The sequence below is a fragment of the Rattus norvegicus genome, chromosome 16 (assembly GCF_021556685.1).
Source record: "Rattus norvegicus strain SHRSP/BbbUtx chromosome 16, alternate assembly SHRSP_T2T, whole genome shotgun sequence".
Taxonomy (NCBI): Eukaryota; Metazoa; Chordata; class Mammalia; order Rodentia; family Muridae; genus Rattus; species Rattus norvegicus.
This window is the reverse complement of record NC_141549.1, coordinates 34,725,852-34,747,546: the sequence shown is the minus strand read 5'-3', so window position 1 is coordinate 34,747,546 and position 21,695 is coordinate 34,725,852. Positions and strand designations below refer to the sequence as shown.

The following is a 21,695-nucleotide window of genomic DNA, read 5'->3' as shown; positions in this document are numbered from 1 at the left end:
CAGCGGAATCTCACTCAGGTTCCTGGATGGATTTAACACTTGGTGAAATACAGACAGAACCAAATTTGCAGAAACTCATCCAAGGAAGCAGCAGCAAGGGTGAGACCAGTTGGTCCCCTAGGTTCCCAGGACATCGTTTCAAACATCTCTCCCTTTGTGGCCTTTTATGTGTTTATCTGAAGTCACGAGCAGCCTTTACTTTTCAAGCCACATGGCTTGGCAAACACAACTATTAAAAAAAAATAAGACTCTGGCTAATTTGAAGGAAGAGGAACTCCATTGTGCTTAAAGGGAGGGCAGGCATCAGTGCATTCTAAGGATCATTAAAGACGGTCAGTTCTACCCACATAGAGAGAAGGACACTTAAAATGTGCAGGGTTAGGATGTTAATGAAATGTATTTATGGACTGGAAGAAATAAAGCAATACTAGCATATTAGAAATGGCTTGCATGTCCTCCCCACATTAATCCTCTGTCCCTTGAGATAACCGTTCCTTTGATGGCCTACGTATATATCCTTTAAAAGCTAGGTCTTAAACATGTCTATATCTATATGTGTGTTATTTAAAGAATTGTACAGTGAGTCAAACTTCGTCACTTTTTTTTTTTAAAGCCTCTGAACACCAAACAGTTGCTGGTGGAGTCAGCACCAGGAAATTTCATGTTCCTAAATTCAACATGGCCACATCCCAGGTCTCAGGACTAGGACAGCATAGACCATGGGGGACAACCTGAGTGTCTTCTGAGATCATGTGTCAGTTTATGGTAGAGAATTCAGGACAACAGAACAGGAAAAGCTGGTATTGTCATCCAGCCATTCTGTCATCAGGGTAGAAGACAGAGAGGAGCTGGGACTGAACCCGAGTGCAGACAGCCTGAGTGGGTTTGTCTCCTGACCCACTCCCTGCAATCTGGTGTGTGTGGGGGAGGGGCTGTCCTCCCCACTGGTGCTCAGCTGGCATACTCTTTGAGGTTCCCTTTGATCCCTGCTTCCTGCTCTCCACATCTGCCTCTCGCTCTTTCTGGTTCAGCTCTCTGGTTGTGGTAGAGAACATCCTCCTTGGGAGGCTGTAGCAGAACACTTCCTGAGACTTTGCAAGTCTGGAAATAGTTTTTTTAGATCTTCACACAGACCTGAAGACCTGGGTAGAATTCCAAGTTTGAGGTAATTTTGCATTTGAAGCTTTTGCTTCATGGTCTGTTTGCATCTAGTGTAGCTGCTGAGAAGGACCAAGGCTCGCTGAGTTCCCTGGGTACATGTTCGTTCAGTGGTCTCCTTATCCTGGTGGATTTTCTGAACTCCACAGGGATGTGCACAGCTCTGAATTCATTCTGCATATTGTACATTTGGTGTGGATTTTCAATACAGAAGTAAATGGCTCTAAATTTGGTGAATATATTTCTATATACATATATTGTGTGTGTGCGCGCACACACAGACACTCTGTAGGACATTTCCTCAGCTTTTGTTTCTATTGCCTTTTCTTTTCTTTCTCATTTCAAGAACTCTTATTTTCAAAAGGGCAGGTTGCGCTTCACTGCTTTAAGTATATTAGCATTTATTTTCTACAATTGTCTAAGCCACAGATAAGCCAACTAGCTCCATGAGTTAGGTCATTAATACCATAGAACTTCTCAGTTTAAATCAGGACAGTTTAAATACTGCTAGGAAATCACACAGGCATTAAAGGAAAAATTACCCCTTTGTTCTTAAATAAGCACCAGTGCGTTTTAATGGATGTGAGTGGTGAGCTAGCGGCTACACAACCCTTTGCAGTCAGACTGAATTGTGCAAAGCTCATTTCCAGACAGATTTCCAGGAATCCTGGTTGTTTGTCACACGCTTAATGAATTCTCAGTTGTGCAAAAAAAAAAAGATGTATATCACATAGAACAAAAAAGATATTGACCTAATGTTTAAAATTATGAATAATTGTAGTTGGTTGTTGTGTTCTATCTGTCATGCATTAAGTGTCAAGGTGTTTGTGTCAAAAATGTCAAACCTTTGACACACCTGACAGTGTGGAGAGACACCCTGGGTGTCCTGTCATATAGTAAGGGAGGCACAGGTTGCAAACAGGCTAGTTTTGCATACATAGCTACTATTCTAACCTAAGACATAATCTTAACTGTGTGCAACAGACTGGCTTCCCAGTAAGCATTTGCATAGTTTCCCTTTCATAGCTCAGTCCTTAGGATATTCAACCACTGGACTTTCTCTCGTATCCTGAAGCACACAGTCAATACATGGACAAAGACCTAGGATTACATTGCTAAGTAGAGAGTCACCTTGAAAAAAAGAGATGACAAGTGTTATTTTATTTTTTTAAAGACAGGGGTTCTCTTTTGGAATTTGCTCTGTAGAGCAGGTTGACCTTGAACAGAGATCCACCTGCCTCTGCTTCCTGAGTGCTGTGCTTTTCTTGTAGAAAGTTGGGGTTCAGTATCTAACACTGGGGCAGCTCACAACAGCCTGTAACTACATCTCTAGGGGGATCTTCTAGACTCATGAGGCACCAACACACATGTGTATTTATGTTTGTGTGTGTGTGTGTGTGTGTGTGTGTCTGAGAGAGAGAGAGAGAGAGAGAGAGAGAGAGAGAGAGAGACTTTTTTTGTGGCTTTCATTTCACATGCCATTAGACCATTAGGCAATGCTATAGAAGCGACTGGAGATAGTCTGTGTCTGTTCCCAGACAGCTGAGTAACAGCCTGGGTATTAACATCTGTGAATGAGTCTTCATCCTCTTACTCCAGATTAGTCTCTGAAGGATCCAATCAGGGTAGAGCTAGAATGTCAAAAAAAGGCAGCCTGGCAGGTAATATGACAAACCAATGTTGGTCTTAAGTAAGCTGACTCGCTTTTAATTCACAAACCAGTCTGAAAAAATTTGTGATGAAGCTGACTCCTGTCTAGACAGAGAGGGGAGTGTAAAACACATTAGACAGACACAGCACAGTAGTGACAAGAAAAACCTGTTCTAGTTGCACAAATGCACGGGGAAAGGAGTCATCTAGTTCCTCCTTTAGCTAAATGTGTAATCCTAATGGACCCATATCTAGGTCCTAAGGGATTTCAACTTTATTTTTAGAGCCTTAAAGTGTCTCACCCATGAATAATAAAGGCAGTGAAAAAGAAAACTGGGTAAGAAGAATGAGGGAATTGATGGAGAAAGGGAGGGAAGAAAGGGTGTAGGGCAGAGAGATACAGAGATGACAGACCAGGAAAGAACAACTGTATCAGAAGAAGGGAAGAGAGAGCAATAAAATCTATTTAAATATTGTCCCAGATTTCAAAGGCTATTTGTGTTTTAGCATTTGGAAAACATCACGGACTGAGGCCTATAAAATTTATCTCTTGCCTCAGATGTTCTGTAGCCATGCATGTGTGTATTTCTCTTTCTCCTTGACAGTGATTAAGATACAGATATCCAAGAAGCCAGCCCCTACATTCATTCTCTATAGATTAGTATACCAGTGTCTGGTTAGATATAGTAGCCATCTCAGGCTACTTAAGAAAATAAGTGTTTGAAGACATGCACGCATGCACACATGCACTCCCTTGACATGGAAATATGCATCTGTGTGTTTGTTAGTGTGGGTGTGTGTTCACGAGTGCATGTCTGCAGAAAATAGAGGTTGGCATTGGGTGTTTTTCCTTAATTTCTCTTCACACTATTTATCTGTCTGTGTGTGTATGTATGTATGTATGTATGTATGTATGTATGTATGATCTATCTATCTATCTATCTATCTATCTATCTATCTATCTATCTATCTATCATCTATGTATTTATTTTTATTTTAAAGGTTTATATGTATCAGAGTTTGGCTTGCATGTAAGTGCACTATGTGTGTGGAATGTCTGTGGTGGTCAGAAGAGGGCGCTGTAACCACTGGAACAGAGGTTACAAATGGTTGTGAGCTGCTATGTGATTGGTAGGAGCCAAACCAGGGTCTTCTACAAGAGCACCAAGTGCTCTCAACCATTGTGACCTTCTCTGTCCCTCTGTCTTTATTTGTTTTGAAACAGGCTCTCTCTCCACACAACACAACACAACACAGCACAGCACAGCAAAGGGAAACATTTGGAAATTAGGAAAAAAAAGTCACACTTCTCTTTTTAGGCCTTCTCAACTTCATTTAAATACAAATGTTTTAAAATAGATTTCTTTGTTTTGATTTTTTAGTTTATATTCTGTCCAACTCACATAAGCAGTCACATGGCTAGTCACACTTGAGTTATTTTTGTTTGTTGTTTAAAAAGCTATGGTCATGGGTTTTATTTAATACTGCGTGACAAGTGTAGAGTTCCCCAAAGTGGAATGTCTTAGTGCTCCATTGGGAAAATGAAAGGAATGTCTCCCGTTGTTGTGGAAAATAGGACGGTGGCGAAAGTTTCAGAGGCCAGGAGAAGTTTGTCTTCTTTTTCATAGTTCCGGGCTACATCTTTTTCCTACATTGACAGATTTTCTTGAGCTATTTGAGGTATACTTGCTTTCAGCAAATGCTGTTATTATGGTTGGGGTGCAGGGATTCTGTCGTCTTAAGATACTTTCAGATATAATTAAAGGGACGAGAAAAATGAGAAATTCAGCAAACATGGTAAGGAGAGTCTTGTATGCCTGCAGGGCATGGAGCTGAAGAGGAGTGCCTTCCATGTCCTCAGTCTTCACCTCAGACACCAGGACACCATCATGTTCACCCTAGAGGCATCTGAGCAAGTTCTACAGGACTGGAGCATTCAGAACAAATTTTATTAAGTAACTCATGATTGAACTTTTATTTGTGAAAAACAAACTGAGCTGCAACTGGAAAACTAAGGCTGCCTATGGGAGGGGTTGTGAGGGAATGAGGCTGCGGTGAAAGCTGCATCCACCAGCCTTCTTCATTCGAACTGAACTGACTTGTCTGCAATGCTATTGCAGAATAACCTGACTGTTTTCTTTTCCTTGTGTGTGTGTGTGTGTGTGTGTGTGTGTGTGTGTGTGTGTGTGTTATGTGTGCATCTGTGTGTTTGTTAGTATGGGTGTGTGCATGTGTGTACGTGTCTATAGAAAATATATGTCAGCATTGGATATCTTTTCCTTGATTGCTCTTATTTGATATGTATTTGTTTGTTTATATTTTTAAAGGTTTAATTACCTTCATTTTATATGTATCAGTGTTTGTCTTGCATCTAAGTGCACCACGTGTGTGGAATGCCTGTGGAGGCCAGAAGAGGGCGCTGTAACCACTGGAACTGTTATGTGATTGGTAGGAGCCAAACCAGGGTCTTCTGCAAGAGCCCCAAGTGCTCTCAACCACTGTGACCTTCTCTGTCCCTCTACCTTTATTTGTTTTGAAACAGGCTCTATCACCAGATCTCATGGATTTGGCTGAGCGGTTGAGCAGCGGAGTTCAGGAATCCCTCTTTTTCTACCCTGCCCATCAGTGAGTTACAGTCACCATACCCGGCTTTTACTTTTTATCTGCATTTGGGATAAAGTCTCATGTACCACACACAGACGTTCCATATATTAAGGGCCTAGCATCATTCCAGTTTACACGAAGACACATCACAAATAAAACACGAAGCCGTCTGTTTCCACAGCCTGGAGAGTGACTGCAGATTTTGATGTGGTGACCCACACACTGAATGGGGTGGCATGCGCCTAACTGTAACTCAGAAGCCACTAGGTCAATCCCAGTCCTTCCCAAAGGATGTTAAGAATCAACCTTTCAACTCCCAGTCCTACATGAAGAACACTCTGCTTTTAATGACCGGATACTCAGATGTGACAGGTTTAGGGGCAGGGAAAAGTACCATGCCCCTGTTATAGCTAACCGGGAACCTTAAAATTCCCAGGCAAGGGTCAGGGCAGGGCCATGGCTCCCAAGGCACATTTGGTGGGATCTGCTTGTTGCTGCAGCAGGAGCATGACGTGTCTAACCTCTGTGAAGAAATAGTGGGACTGTATCTTTGCTGATGGGAAAAAGCCAGAGGAAATTAATAGTCTTAGCAGCGTTGTACTATGATACCTGGACACACAGTGTTTTAGTCCACAGGGAGTCATAAAGATACAAGAGGTCAAAGGCAGAGGAGAAGTCAGCAGCCCTCCCCCCAACACACACACACACACACACACACACACACACACACACCACACACACACACACACACACACACGCACTTGGATCACAGAACGCTTGGGTGAGGTCAGATGACCTGGTAAAGAAGAGAGCTCCCAGGACTTGGTGACAAGCATGTGGAATGGTAAGTTTATGGCTTCAGGCAGTAGACAGCCATTAAGGCCATCACTCAGGCACATTCTAGGCCATGACGTCTTTTGTCATTTTTGTAAAAAAAAAAAATTATTTTATTTATTTACATCCCAAATGCTGCCCCCTCCTGGTTTCCCCCTTGAAGATTTCTTCCCCTCTTGCCCTCCCCTTCACCTCTGCGAGGGTGTCCCCCACCCCAAGTATCCCCCCCACCCTGAGGCATCAAGTCTCTACCGGATTAGGTGCTCCCAGAGACTGAGTCACCAAACAAAAGGTCATGGAGTCTTCCAGTATGTTTTGGTCAGCAAAAGCCTAGCCTGCAACAAATTTCTCTTTTCTACTGGAACTTCAGAAAGTTTTTCTTTTGGATCCGGAGTCTGAGTATAAAACACTATATCTGAAGAAGCCGTGAGTTGCCAAGCCCAACGTTCTTGCCTGAGCAGCATGTTTTACTAATAAAAATTGATGAGGGTTGTAGTGCACAGACCCCGTGATAAAGAAGACATTGTTTTCAAGACAGTTTCATGTTTTCTGAGGAACTGCAAATACATCATTTAGTGTGCTGTGTGGCTTTAAAATAGAAACAAAGACTCACTGAAAACCGAAAGATACATTACTCCCAATAGCAGAAAACTCTTACCGGGTTCAGCTGTTGATCTCGGTTCTGTTGGAAAAAAAACCGGGGGATGGTATTAGTACAGGGCCTCAGGGATAATTATCCTACCCCTTTCTTCCCATTGCTTTGGTCAGGCTTCGTGTGCAGAAATGGCGCGAACCACCCCTGTATAACAGAGTTAAGGCAGCAGCCACTCAGTTTACGTTTCCATGTGTCCAGAAACACCATGCACTGGGAAAGGTGACACAGCATAGTTCCAGACAGGCTTCCACAGGCTTGGGAACCTCTTCAAATGATTGGTCCAACTATGTGAGTATGTGGGAATTTTCATTCTAAAGAAAAGGCCTGTAGGTCTCATCCACTTCAAAGTGGCTCCTGGGGTTGGTTTGTTTTATTCTTCCATCAAAATGAGGTAGTCCAATTCTTTTGTGCATTTCACAAGTAGCATTTTGGGAGAGGTTGTGGGGTAAATTCCTGCATTTGGCGCCAACTCTATGAATATCTTGAAGCAAAAAGAGCATCTACTCCAGGCCTTTTAATGCAGGGAGTGTCCTATCGTTTAACAAACAATGCAGGAGGAGTCTGAATGCATTACTGAAGGAAATCGGTATTTTATGCTAGGAATTTCAGCTGATAATTTCAGCTAACACCTTGTGACCAACACAATGTTACCAACAGTCTATACAGAAGGCCGAACTAGGGAGATGATACTCACACAGGTGTTTGCAACCACAGAGATTCTTTTGATCCCACTTTTACAAGGTGTTGTGAGGAAGGGGAGGGGACTGAGAGGTGTTGAGTTACTTCCTGCGCATTATGGACTATCTAGTCTCGTTCCACTTTGAAAATACAAAACAGCTCGCGTAAGTCCTTTTTATATCTTTTGAAACCAGAGAAAATCCAACTGAACGAGAACGGCCACCTCCCCTTACTTTTCTGGAGAATTCTGAAGTCTGGAGAGTCTTGGATCTCGCTGCCTTGCCGGAACCACTGGACCTGCAGCGGGGGAGCCCCTCTGACTCGGCATTCCAGCACCACCACCTGACCCTCCGATGCTGCTGTGTTCTGTAGCTCCTGAAATTTAAGAAGCAAGTGACCCTCTCAGACTTCACGCCTCCTCAAACAACCTCACAACAGGGGAGGAAAACCGCCAAACCTTAGACAAAACCCCAGGGGCACAAAACAGTCACTAAGGGGTCATCAGAAAATAATCGCCGCAAATAGTCTCAGGCAAGGATGAATTCCTTAAAGTCCGTTGGTCACCAGCTTTTCATGATCTCTGGGTCATGAGATTAGACAGGTTTACCACGTGGCACCTTTGGGGTTGTTTACGGATTTGTACTGACCCTTCCGGTTTGTGGGATCTGATGGCAATAGATGCTGCTTTTCTTTATCTACGTTTAGAGGTAAGCTGGTGGCATGCAAGGCTTCCAAACAATTATATTGCAAACGACTGCAGACCCTTAGGCAAGCCAGATAAGAAAACAGACTGGAGTTTGTTTTGGCATGCCCCACCCTCTCACGGGCTCCCTACCAGCCCTGCCACACCAGCCTCCTATGTCAGGTGTATGAAGCCAAGAGGTTTGGCATTTTTTTCATTTCAAGATTCTGAGTCAAAGATACAACCGGCTACGTGTCTTCCTTATTGACCTTCGTCTCTGCCTCTCTTGTAACTGACTTGTTGTCTTTACCCTACTCCAACTGCAGGCTAATAAACTTTTATGACACAAAAGATAAATTAATTGAACTTTATGGATGCAAAGAGGTGAGGTTTTTGTACTTGTTATTAAATGCCAGAATGCTAACAATTTCCTTACCTTCCCCTGCTGAGGTTAACTAGTGGTAGCTGTTCGTTCATTTAGACTCTTTGATATTTTACTAGACTTAGTGTACTAGATTTACATACCTTATAAGGTGGGTAGCTCTTTTGAAATAAGTCACGATTTTAAAAAAATGTACCTATGAACAAGCTAATGGACAGAATTCATCAGGAAGTGTGAGGACTTTGGGCAGGTTTGCTTTGTTTTTAAGGGTCTGGGGGGAATAACAGCTAGTCACAAATCTTCTGGGGAATGGAAAAATGTAAAGTCCTTCGGCACATGTTCTACAGGATATATGTTAAAGCACTGTGCCTATTCTATAAGTCTACAGTGTTTGCCAATGAATTATTAAAGTATAAAAATAATGTGTGGAGCTGGAGAGATGGCTCAGAGGTTAAGAGCACTGTCTGCTCTTCCAGAGGACCTGAGTTCAATTCCCAGCAACCACATGGTGGCTCACAACCGTCTATAATCAGATGTAGTGTCCTGTTCTGGCCTGCAGGCAGAAAGCTCTATGATGTATATATAATAAACAGATAAATATTAAAAAAATAATGTTTGGTTTTGGGCAGTTAAGAATATCATAGCATACATTATATATAAATATATTATATATTATATATAATGAAAGTTTAAGGTTAACTACTGGGGTTGGACTTGTAGACTACTTGGTAGAGAGCTTACTTACTGTGCTTGAAATCTTGTTTATATCCAGCACAGACAGAAGTAGATGCTGGATGATCAGGAGTTTAAAGTGATCCTCAGCTATATGGAGAATTTGAGGCTATCCTGGGCTACTTGAGACTTTTTCTTTAAAAAAAAAAAATCAGCTAACGATTGCATTTTTTTCTCCATTTGTGTTTTAAAGTGGAGCAAGTAGCTGGCTTTAAATATCTCTCCATGCTTTACTGTGTTTGCTCGTTCACTGTGTGTGGCACTGGGGTGTACACACGCCAGAAGAGAACTTGCGGGAGTTGGTTCTCTCCTTCTATCCTGTGGGTCCCGGGGAATAAACTCGGGCTTGGTAAAAAGTGCTTTTATCAGATGGGACATGATGCTGGCCCTAGAGAATCTCTGACATTTAAGTAAAGGTTTTGTAGTTTATGAATGAAGCCAGAGATGAGTTATTGTTTCAAAGCACAGTGTGCGGTCCAGCTTCTATGGGTCAATCTATGAAATATCTCCAGGAAGCTAATTCCAGTACATGACAAATGACACCCAAATATTTTTCATGCTTGAGCTTTTAAAAAGGCATCAAAGGAGATTAGATTTATTCCTAAAATTACGCGGCTTTCCCCTCCTGTGTTTAAAAGCAAGAGAGTTAGCAAATGCATAGATAACTATCAATGAAGGGAGACAGAAGTCTATGCTTGTTCCTTAGACTTCAGGTCCAGCTTGCCTACTTCTGTAATGATAGGCACCGTGCATGCGTACACAGACATTGACACACACATACACACACACACACACAGGCTAACCTGGGCTAAGTACTAGTATCAGTCTTTAACAGCTCAAAAAAAAAAAAAAAAGCCAGGGAAAGGGTGTGTTAGCTTCAGGTGCCCCTAACTCAGCTGAGTCATGGTTAACAATGCATGATTTAATACAGTCTTCCTGAGCTGCCTTTGAGAAGATGGCTATGAAAAAGTTTTCCCTTCATACTGACTGTGACATGGTTCCTAGGCGGTCCCTGGGTCCCTGCTTAGAGCATCAGAAGAAAATGATCTGTTCCAGAGACTTAGGTTTGCCAGGGTCTTAAAGGATTTCTTTGCTTTTACTGTTTTATTCTAGTTCTTTCGGAGGGGTTTTCAACTGATAGCATTTGTTTTTTTTTGTTTTTTTTTTTTTTCCGCTCACTGGGAAAAGGGTGACTGTGTGGAAAGAGGCCTTTATAAAGCTTGGATTCAGAGGCAAAATAAAACCATTTCCACAAAGATCACAAAGCTGCTTTTGGTGTGACCTGACAGAAATTCCTTCTCCACATCTCTCTCTTTCTTTCAAGGGTTCTCACTCCCTAGTCCAAGCTGATCTCGAACTCACTGCACAGCTCTCACTGGTCTTGAACTCCTAACACTCTTTGACTGCAGCCTTCGGAGGGCAGGGATGCTGCCCAGGAGCCACTCAGGTGACCTCAGAGTACTATAGAGTTGTTTTCTCATTTATCTTCAGCTTACTTGGAAGTGAAAAGTGTGGAGTTCCATTTATTTCATTTTATTTTTAACCTACTAAAGAAGTCATTGTGTCCCCAGAGTGCCCCTACGTGCCTGCGGTTATTGGAATCTCTCGCAGGTGCTATTCTGACGCCTCAGTAATTTGAGGAGACTCGTGACTTTATCCAAAAGGGTTTCGGATTTGGCGTTTGGATTTATTTTAAACATCGGAATGTTTGCATATACATGGGGATATCTTGGGCATAGGATCTCTCCTACTTTAGCTTCTGCTGACCTGGAATTATCTGTTGAGTTTCAGCCGAGGGTCTGACTCCATCACACCGCCCTGTGGGCAGGTCAGTATGGTATTTTCTTGATTACTAATTGATGTAGGAGGGTCCATGCCACTATGGGAGGTACCAATTCCTCTGCAAGGAAGTCTTGGGTTTTTAAGAAAGCCTGCTGAGCAGAGGCTAGGGAACTAGCCAGTAAGTATAATTACTTCTTGATGTCTCCTTGAGTTCTTGCTCTCATGTCCTTCAATGGTGGATCGTGACCTGGAAGTGCCAAATGAGCCTTTTCCTCCCCAAGTTGCTTTTGGTCATGGTGTTTATCACAGCAACAAAAAACATACTAAGACAAGGCACAAGCAAACATGAAGTTCATGAATGTTTTCTGAATATGTTATACACATATGTCAAGGGAAGTTTATATGGCATTTAGAGTGTACACCTGCACATTGACTGAATCTTGTCACCTGAGGCATCAGTCCATATGTAAAGTTTTAGTTTTTAAAGCATTTCAGATTAGGGATGCTCAACTTTTACTGTAGCTAACAGAACTTTAGGGAGTCTTGGTATCTTACAGGACAAATTTCCTCCATAATGGTGCCCTGTTAATTTCTTCAGTAGGACCCTGGCTATTTGCTGTAATGTCCCCCCACCCCCCTACAATATAAGTTTTAGAACCAGGTTAGAAAATTCTATATCAAACAAATGAATGGAAACAAGGAACTTGTTGGGAGTTCAGCAAAATTTGCATCATATATAGCGTATACCGGATGGACTAAGAACTTTATTCATTAGTCTTTCTACATGAAAATGGCTTATCTTTCCTCTTATTTGGCCTTTTAAAATGTCCATCAGTGACGTTTTGGACTTCCTCCAAAAAACGCAAAGAAAGAAAGAAAGACAATCTGCGTGGACTGGTTTCTGACTTCTGTAGTCATCCAATGACATGGGCTCATTCAACTTGGCAACATAAATCCAACTTAAAACAAATGAAAAATCAGTTTTCTTGTTTGTTTGCTTGGGTTGTTTTGTTTTGTTTTCTGTAAAGCATCCTAGATCTTTCAAGAGCTTTCCTTGGTAGGAAAAAAAAAAAAAAACAAAAAACAAAAAAGGAAAATTGATTGACTCTTGGGATTCATTGTACAGACCAGTCCTGGTCTCAAATTCTTAAAAACCCTTGCACTTCTGCCTCCAAGTACTGGGACTACAGTCATATGCTACCATGCCCAGAAAAAATAGAATAAAGAAGGAAAAATTAAACACTGAATTATTCATACCTCTCTTGGCTTTCCCGCTAGATCAGACATCTGGCTTTACCTGCGGACAGCCATGTTTCTCAGTCTTGCATAAGAAAACAGCCACACAGTCCTTATTCAATGAATACCTATCTATCCCCTAAGGTAACCACGATGATCTGCCTATTAATATCTTCATTTCAAACCTTAAGGGCTGCTACATAAAGTCACATGTGAAAGAAATTTAAGCGCTAAAGAAAACACGGAGAATGAGACTTCCAGATGTCAGACCTTAGTAAAAACAGGAAGAAGGCAGCCCATGGTGGTTCCGTCAGGTCGGCATAGATACGAAGTAGCACTGTGAACCTGAAAGGGCAGAGACACATGGATCAGATTCTCAATCTATAAATCTCCCAAGAGATAAGCTAAAGAAGCCTTTCAGTATGGGGATTGCTCCATGTGAACGATTCCAGGGTATGGAAGCGTCGCCATACGTTACCCGCTAGTCTACTCTCACAGCATAGACCTTGTTCTGTTCCCTAATTTCACATCTGTTACTCTTCTCTGTTCAAAAGGATATTGGAGGCAAGAGTTCCCTGGTCCTGGGGGAACGTGAGAGCTTTTAAATGCTATTACCAAATGGATTTCTGTGTGTGGGACTTCCACAGGGGTCTGTTAGACATTCTCACAGACACTATATTTTATTTTAAAATACAGTCCGGATTCATTGAATCAAAAGGATAAGCTATTGGCAATGTAGGGTAAAGTAAGTAATGGAAACATCTGTCTATCTTATTTTTAATGTGAACTCTCTCAATAAAGGAGGATAGAAAAATATGAGTGAAAGAAATAAAACTCATTTATTGATGTGTTTAAAAAAAAAACCTCAAGGTACTGAAACTGTTACTGAAGAGCGTTCATCTCGGGAAGTAAAAGATTTCAGAGTTGTGAACAGAAATAAGAAGCAGTAAGTGGAACTTTTTTGTGTGTAAACTTGCTTATTTTCAGGTAATCGGGATAACCTAAGCTAATAGCAATCCGATAATATCTGTCTGAATACACTATAGGACATCACAGTACTGTGGAGATGCTATGGCAGTGATAGATTTTATTCGTTTTCCCAGGAATACTTTTTTACTGGCTTGGGTTTCGGGAGGTCTGTGTCTCACTTTTCACTGTCATTGACATCCAATGAATTCATGAACGCTTTTACAGTATTACCCTGGGTCAGACATTGTTTGAAATGTCATATGAAAACCAACTAAGAAACTCCTCACAACAACCCTGGGAGACTTCTGGTATTGTCATCTCCAATTTGCAGACAAAGGAATTAGGCCCAGAGAGGTTATATTATTTGCTCAGAAGTCCCTCAGGAAGTGTGTAGATCTGGGATTCGAATCCAGGAACTCTGGTTTTCATATATTAATCTTTTCTTCTCATCAGCTATGAGGAACAGGTAAACTAGGATGCATTACTCAGAGTTCCTGTAGAAGTAAAGCCATTAACAATGTACGCTACACATCACTGTAGTGTGTGCATATACACATTGATGGATGTCATCCTCCTCTGTATCTCACAATCAATTTGGGCATATTGAGAAGCATCTCGAATTTTGCCCCACCTAGTATATAGACTGGGAAGGAGTGGGTGCAGATGACTCCTGCTTTGTGCTATGAAGTATCATGCATAGTTCATAGCATTCAAATAATTACTAGTGGATGACTGAAAGCCAAGCTCTTGAGTGAAAACTACCCTTGCTTTGGAATGAAAACCCTGGTTCAGTGGTTTAAGGTAATATCTATCATGACTACCATTTCTGGCTCACTTATTCTCGTCGACTCCTGTCAAGTTTCTGAACATAAATATCTTTTCTCTACTGAGTTCATCTTTTACATGTTACTATGTATGACATGTAGCACTTGTTATGATTCTGATAATATTGTGGGTAATAAAAACTGGTGGAAGTCATGGGGATGCACATGAGACAGATCTCTTAACTAGAGATGGGTTTACTTACCAGCAGTCTCCGGGCAACTGAGTACTGTTGGACTTAAAGATTTACATCATATCAATTATTTACAGACATTTGATTTTCGTCTTTTACTTAAAGAGTAATGCTGATGGTGTTTGGAAAGTAAGCCCACTACAGTCCCTTTCCCGGATTGTTCTTTCTTTGAAAAAACAGTCTCACACTGACCTCAAATCAATATTTAAAAACAGTATAGTGAAATCAATGAGTTTGAATTTTTTTTTCCTAAGCCATACTGTTTGGTCTTCGGAGATGGGAAAAGTTCCTGTAGGTTCGTGAACGTTACGGGTCTCTTTAAATAAGGTAATGAGGAGGGTAACTGGAACAAAGGATGTTGGAACAGTTGGAGCTAAGGTTTACATCATTATCAGTTCAGAAGTTCATATATGAACGTAGCTGTTGACTTACTGGTTGTGTGTCTGTGATTACAGATTGTTCTTAATGAACAAAAATGAGAACATTAACCATTAGTTTTTCTTCATTCAATTATGTTTTTTTTTCTCAGAAAATATTACACAGGGATGTGCAGTTAGGATCAAACTCCTACTCATAAAACAGAACAGCATGCTTGCTCCTGAGCTCAGCTCCCTGAAGGCTGCAGGCACAATTACCTGTTGGACAGGCACAGATAAGGGCTGAATCACAGCTGTGGTCACTCCTGTCTTCGGAGATGAGGATCCTATTGTTAAGGAAACAGACGTCGTTTTCTTCTGAGCTCTGGAAAACGGGGAAGCTAGTATTAGAAGCTTTTTGTGGTTGTTGTTGCTGTTGTTGTTGTTTTGTGTGTGTGTGTGTGTGTGTGTGTGTGTGTGTGTGTGTGTGTGTGTGTGTGTTTAAGTCAGCAACTGTTCTTTAAAATATTTTTACAGCAGACCTGGGTTTCTTTTTGTAGACCCAGGCTACTTCTGTTAAAATTTGTTCCAGAAGTTGGAACTAATAAAAACAAATCTCCAAAAGAGCCGTGTGGTCCTTGTGGTCTGAGTGTGGATAGAACAGACTTTAATAAACATACAGAAGAAAGAAAACTAGCCAGAGGCAGCTCGCACTGATAAAGATTTTGAAGGTATTATTTATTTAAATCCCAAGAGAAAATGAGGACTTAGAAAGCTTCAGTCTCTATCAGTTAGCAAATATTTGACATCTTTACGGTTAGGGTCCAATATTTAACTCCGTTTCAGTGTTTAGTTTAGGGCTAACAGTGGGGCTTTTGCTGGCTTCTAATTTTGTTGAGAGTGGCTTGAAATTTTTGTCTTCTTTTCGAGCTGAGGCTTAAGTGTTATAGAAGAAAAAGACCTAGGGTGGTTCATTGCCAGGTTCTATGTGGCCTAGAGGCTGCGGATCAAGTCTCTGGATTTGAACTCTAACTTCAATCAGGAAAAAAGTACGATTGTAAAATTTCCTTTAGCATTGGTGATTATCTGATGCTGAGCGGACATGATTTTTCAAATTATATATGATTATTTTATTATTAGAATGGTCTTACAATGCAGTACTTGTCTTAATGTGTAAGGATCTAATCAGGGAAATTAGTTTTTTTGTAAATAGATATTACTGTTATATATTTACCAGCAACTAAAAGCATTTGTTAGCATATTTCACCATTAACGGAGTTTTCTCCCAAACTCAGGTAGACTTGGCTATACTTTTGTAAAATAGAGGAGACAGTAACATTTTTTAGTAACGCATGTCTCTGTAGAGATCAGCAAATTCTGACTTTTTCAGATATAAGGTCTAAATAGCAAAAAACAAAAAAACAAAAAAACAAAAAACAAAAAAACAAAAACAAAAAAACCCCAAAAAAACAAAAAGCCCAAAACAAAAAAAACCCCAAAACAAACAAACAACAACAAAAAAAAACCCTTTATCCCAACAGAAGAAAACTCATTTCTGGCTCACTTAGACATTTTGGTTCTCATTCAGACCTAGCTGATTTTTCTCTCAGTGGGACTGGTCATTTACTTAATCAGCTCAAAGGTTGTCTTTGAAGCTGACATATAGCACTTGGCTCAGTTTTGTCATACTGACGATGAAACACAGACCCCCAACCCCCACGCCCCCAGTTTAAAGTCATATGAAGTAGAATATTGTGTCCCAATCCCAAACACGCTCTCTCTAATGGACACGGCTTGACCATTCCCAGCCTGGCTTCAAAACCCAGTGGTTCTGTCACCCCTCTTTGTCACAAGGGCCATCAGAGGACCCAGATCAGAAGACCCAGTGGCAACTCACTGTGGCATAGCTCCAACTTTTGATCCAAAAGATGAGTTTTCACTCTCGGAGTCTGTTGAACTGGCTCCTGGAAGACATTAAAGATCACGAGACAGGACATGAGCAGTGCCGGCATCTCTAAGAGTTCCAAAGAGTATAATGGTCTTCGTTTGTAGATAGCAACCTGCAAAGTCTTATTTGTGCTACAAATACACTTGAAATTGAGGATGATTCAGTGTTGAATCAATTTTTATTGCAGTTTCTTCAGAAAAGTCTTTTAAAGGTACTATTAATAGCTTCTTTTGGACCACTGTGCTTACAATTTATTATTAGCTTCCCTTTTTATCTCTTTGGCCATCTCACTCATCCTTTTATATGGCTAGAAAACTATGAGACAAATGTGAGTATCTTTGTGGAAAAATGCCCATGGTTTTAAACTTTAACCCTGGGAGAGCACATGGGGTGGGCTGCTGATGTCTTCACCACTATTAATCAGAAGCAGCTTCCTTACTCTTCATCTGAATGTGATTGTGCCCGGACTGCAGTAAAGTCTCTCAGGTCTTTTGTTGACCTTGGAAACAGTCGTGCTGAGGTAACTCGGCTGGAATGTTTGCTTTGTCTCATCCCTCTTCTTCCGGGGTGGGTGCTCTTCACCTGGCTCCTGTATTACCAAGAAGGCTCATGTCTTTCCATTTCTTCCCATCCCATGCCGTCCTTCTCTTATGTCAGGTTATTTTTCTCCTAACATACACCTTTTCTCTGAAGGCATGAGAAGATGTCTGAGTTTAATGAAGAGGGAACTCCTCAAATCTGACATCCCACAGACTTCATGATTTCTTTACCAGACTTCCAGCATTTGCAAGTCACGTGATCCTGATGCACAGAATTGAATGTACTCATTGGCAGACACAGCTTAAGGAGCTGGGATGTGGTCCCAAAGACATTCAACATATACACAAACCCTTGTAGAGTCCCATTCTTGGGAGCACACAGATAGAGGAGCGAGAACTTTATACCTTATATGGCAAAATAGGAAAAAATCAAACCAGAAGAGGGGTGTGGGCAGAGAGAGTAATGGAGTGAACTTGGAGTTCTAAGTAGGGAGCAAGGAAGTCTCACAAAGGGGAGGGAGAGGGCAGGCCCCTTGCCACATCTCAGCTTCTTCCTTTCTGTGACTCACTTTCTTAGGATACACTCTTGCTATCCTGCCTGTTCAGATTATCCTTGGCTGTCTTTTCTGGCTTCTGAGGACTCCTTGTTTACACCATGAATGTCATCTGTCATTTCTACTGAAAAATTATCAGTCCTCCAAGAATCGAGGAAAGATTATAAAAGGATATCAAACTGAATGGTTAATATGTCCTCAGCGATCAGCTTGGCTTCTGGTAGCTTTGGATTATGATAACCTATTATAACCTTACCGAGAAGTAAGTGATGTTCACTTCACAGGCAGGAAAATGGAAGAACCAAATTTGTAGGTAACTTTGCAGGTGGTGACAGGCTGCACTCTGTTTCTGAATCCTCTCCTCCCCCTCCCCCACGACCTTCTAGGCTTGGCAAATCTGGTGCTTAGCTCCAAGCTTGCTCAGAGTTGGCCTTTAGCCTCTGCTGGAAGCATGCAGTTAGGGAATTGCAAGACTTATTTGGGGACAGGGAGTCGAGTGTGCAGCAGAAAACAGGCAGCACACTGGAGAGGCAACGTTTGAGGCCAGTTAGATACACAGGGCAGGTCTGGAGTGCTGGAGCCAAAAAAGGCCTGCTGTTATTGGCAGGGCATTGGGAGTGGTGAGTGTTCTTAAGGGGGTAGATAGAAAAAACAGGCAAAACACGGAAGCAGTAGGAGCAGACTTGAGAAAGAGGAGGAGGAAGCTTACACTGTGATGAAGTGGGAGGGGCTAAGCAGGGGAAGTCTCTGGAACTACTAAGAAAACCGGTTATCAATATGGGCTGGACTATTCTAAGATAACAGCTTAATTGGAATCATAAAATCGATTTTAAGGAGAGCAAAGTCCTGCGGATGTGGTCCCAGGTAGTCTCAAAGAGGTCAAAAATATGGGAGAACAGCTTTGCTCACTTGACTCCAAACATTTATAGCAGGTCAAAAAAATAATTTTCCTCTTATGATTTGTATTTTAAAAGCCTTTTTTTTGTTTAAGAAACTTAGTGTGAGGGGGCACACAGTGAGGGGGCACACATGTCATAGTGCACCCCTGTGGGTCAGACTCTCTCTCAATCGAGTCAGGTTTCTCCATCTACTCTTTTATGTAGGTTGCAAGGATTGAACTCATGTGGCCTGCCTTTTGTGGCAAGTGCCTTTACCTGCTGAGTCATCTTGCTGGTACTACTTACTGGGGAAGTCTGGCTGGGTGTGTGGTTTACACTTCTATTTCAATGGAGAGACTTGGGCAGGAGGATAGCCTTGAATTTACGGTGAATCTGGACTACTTAAGAAGTTGAGTTCCAGACTAGCTTTGCCTAGTCTGACCCTGTCTGAGCAGCAGCAGCAACAGCAACAACAACAACAGCAACAACAATAGCAGCAGCAACAACAGCAACACCATACAGCAGGATTTATTGTAGGAGTCAGGCATTGTGATACAGACTTGAATCCTTGTAAAAGCAGATTCTTGTGAGTTCAAAGCTGGCCTGTGTTACAAAAGGAACTCTTGTTTTAAACAAACCAAAGACAGACAGGCAGACAGACAGACGACAGACAGACAGACAGACAGACAGACAGACAGACAGACACACACACACACACACACACACACACACACACACTTTCTTGGACTGTAGCTACAGCACAGAGGCAGAGCTCCTGACTAGTACCTGGAAGATTCTGAGTTTGGACCCTACATAGACAAACAAACAAACAGAATGAATAAAAAACTTTTCTTGGGGTTGGGGATTTAGCTCAGTGGTAGAGCGCTTGCCTAGTTCTTTCTCCCTTTTTGCAGTTGATCATCAGAGAAAGGTAATGGAAAAGTGTTGGTATCCCTGAGGCATTTTCTGCACCTGCCCAGCCCTTGTGGAATGTCAATGTCACCTTATTTCTCAGGTGTCAGAACAGCTGTGGCAGCTGGGCCAGACCAATCCTTACAGTGCCAGCAACTTCCCTTCCCTCCCCTGATAGCAATTCCTCCCATCCTTCTGCAAGTCTGCCCTTGTGGGTTATCTGTTGGTCAGAAATGTTTACGACATAGGTAGATGCTTGGGAGACAATAATTTAAATTAAAAACAAACAAACCAACTGCAAAAAAAAAAAAAAACAACAAAACTATTCGAAGTAAAGGATGTGCAGGAGAGAGGTAAGAAATGGTAACAAACTAAAAGTGACTATTGGGTTGGTTTATGGTTTGGTGGTGTGGTGTAGGCTTAGCATGTGTGAAGCCCTAACTTCAGTTCCCAACAACACATACATACACACAGAGGGCATTACAGGGCAGTCAGGCTATGAATGGCTTTATATCTTTTTGTGTACACGTGAATAGATTTTTTTTTTAAAAAGAAAATACTATTTTTGTGTGTAGGGTGATGTCATCAGGTGAAGGCAGGTACAAGATAGAATGCGGCCTGTCATTGGACGAGAAGGCAGGATGGGCAGGAGGAAAGTTTTGGAGAGAGGAGGAGACTGGAGCAAGAGAGGAAGCAGCAGAGAGAACATGGAGGCTGATGTTAAGATTCCTCTCTGCACATTTACAGGTTGTTATGAATATTCTTAAGGGATGGATGTGCACAGGACTTTGTGTGTCTAGGTGGGCAATGATATATTATCAATTGGTTGTAATACTGATAGCCAATATGTGGCTTGTGGTTTACAATTGATTAAAAAATTTTCCTTTTTTAGGTAGTGCTAACCCTCAAATTTTACAATTACTTATGCTTTATCAGAGACAAGTTTTCTACATAAAATCAGTGAGTGATGACTTCAGTGTGAATGTCTGACAACTCACTGTCCTTTCAGTGCTATGGCTCAGACAACTAAACAAAACCATAGACTCATACCTAGCTCTTTGAAAATGGTAATGGAGTTGATAGCACATCCTCATGAAAAGAGGAAGATTCCATTGCTTACTCTCTACTCTCAGCCTCGCCCTGCCAGCTCAGGGATTTCTAAGTAAGGCTGAATCTGGACAATATTTATAGGATTTGGCATTTCTAATTAATGCTTATGCTTAGGTAAATAAAGCTTGTGAGGGGCTAGAGAGATGGCTTAATGGTTAAGAATACTAAGTACTGTTCCTTTATAGGCCATTTAAGAACTCAAACTGAATTGCCTAGACCCCTTAGCAAGGGAGGACAATGATACCAGACAGATTATAGGCCTTACATAAGAACAATTAGTCAAACAATCTCATTCTTTATATCATCAAAACAATAATGCTGGAGACAATAATTTGGTATACAAATCAAATTATAAATACAAGTCCTCAATGTCCTCAATTTCTTCCTGTATCACATAATAGTATTAATCTTTGAGGACTTATCTTAATAAATAATATCTCAACAATATCTTAATAAATAAAAGGGGGGAGTTATACCCTGCATGCTATACAATTATTTAAATAATGCTCTTTTTATTTCAATTTTAAAATTTGGATGCCAAGGAACTCTCTGAGTGTTTATGGCACCCTACAACGAGGCATACTTCTGCCTATGTGAAATGGAAGGCTCCACATATTGGCATATGGCATGATCCTGTTCAGGTATTTTATATGGGGAAGAGGGCATGTTTATGTTTTTCCTACAGAATGCTGCAGGAGTGTGCCAGCTGCCAGAGTAGCTGGTGAGACATGCTGATCCTGGGAGCATGAATATTCAGTTCTTGTGGTTCAGGTCCCTGGAGTCATTCCTGTGCCCTTGGAGGAAGATGGAGGATTTCCCCTCATTTTTTGTCATCACAGAGATTTTGGTATTCCTGCAGTCATTATTACTGCCGCTGTGTGTCCCATCCTACCATGGCCTGAGCTCTGATCCTCTGTGCACTGCTGCTTGCTGGAGAAGACTGGACTCCAGCCATTACCCCTGTCCCTCCTCATTCCCCTGGTGGTTGTTGTCGCCATGACTGGTGTTGCCATTTTGCAGT

The 21,695-nt window shown here is 41.5% G+C and overlaps 2 protein-coding genes across 8 annotated transcripts in view; both read right to left on the bottom strand.

The window, feature by feature from the left end:
* Erich1 (glutamate-rich 1) overlaps positions 1-21,695 on the bottom strand; it is a gene marked incomplete at its 5' end in the record, with an annotated part of 52,793,804 nt that overhangs the window by 48,916,817 nt on the left and 3,855,292 nt on the right.
* Positions 1-21,695, bottom strand: part of Palld (palladin, cytoskeletal associated protein) — a 393,100-nt gene that overhangs the window by 187,235 nt on the left and 184,170 nt on the right. For all 8 annotated transcript variants that reach the window (XM_087587230.1, XM_087587229.1, NM_001433254.1 and 5 more), the window contains 5 exon segments: positions 16,631-16,697; positions 15,013-15,118; positions 12,664-12,738; positions 7,813-7,954; positions 6,905-6,928 (listed from right to left, as the gene is read on the bottom strand). In XM_087587230.1, coding sequence (XP_087443356.1) covers positions 6,905-6,928; positions 7,813-7,954; positions 12,664-12,738; positions 15,013-15,118; positions 16,631-16,697 — 414 coding nt within the window.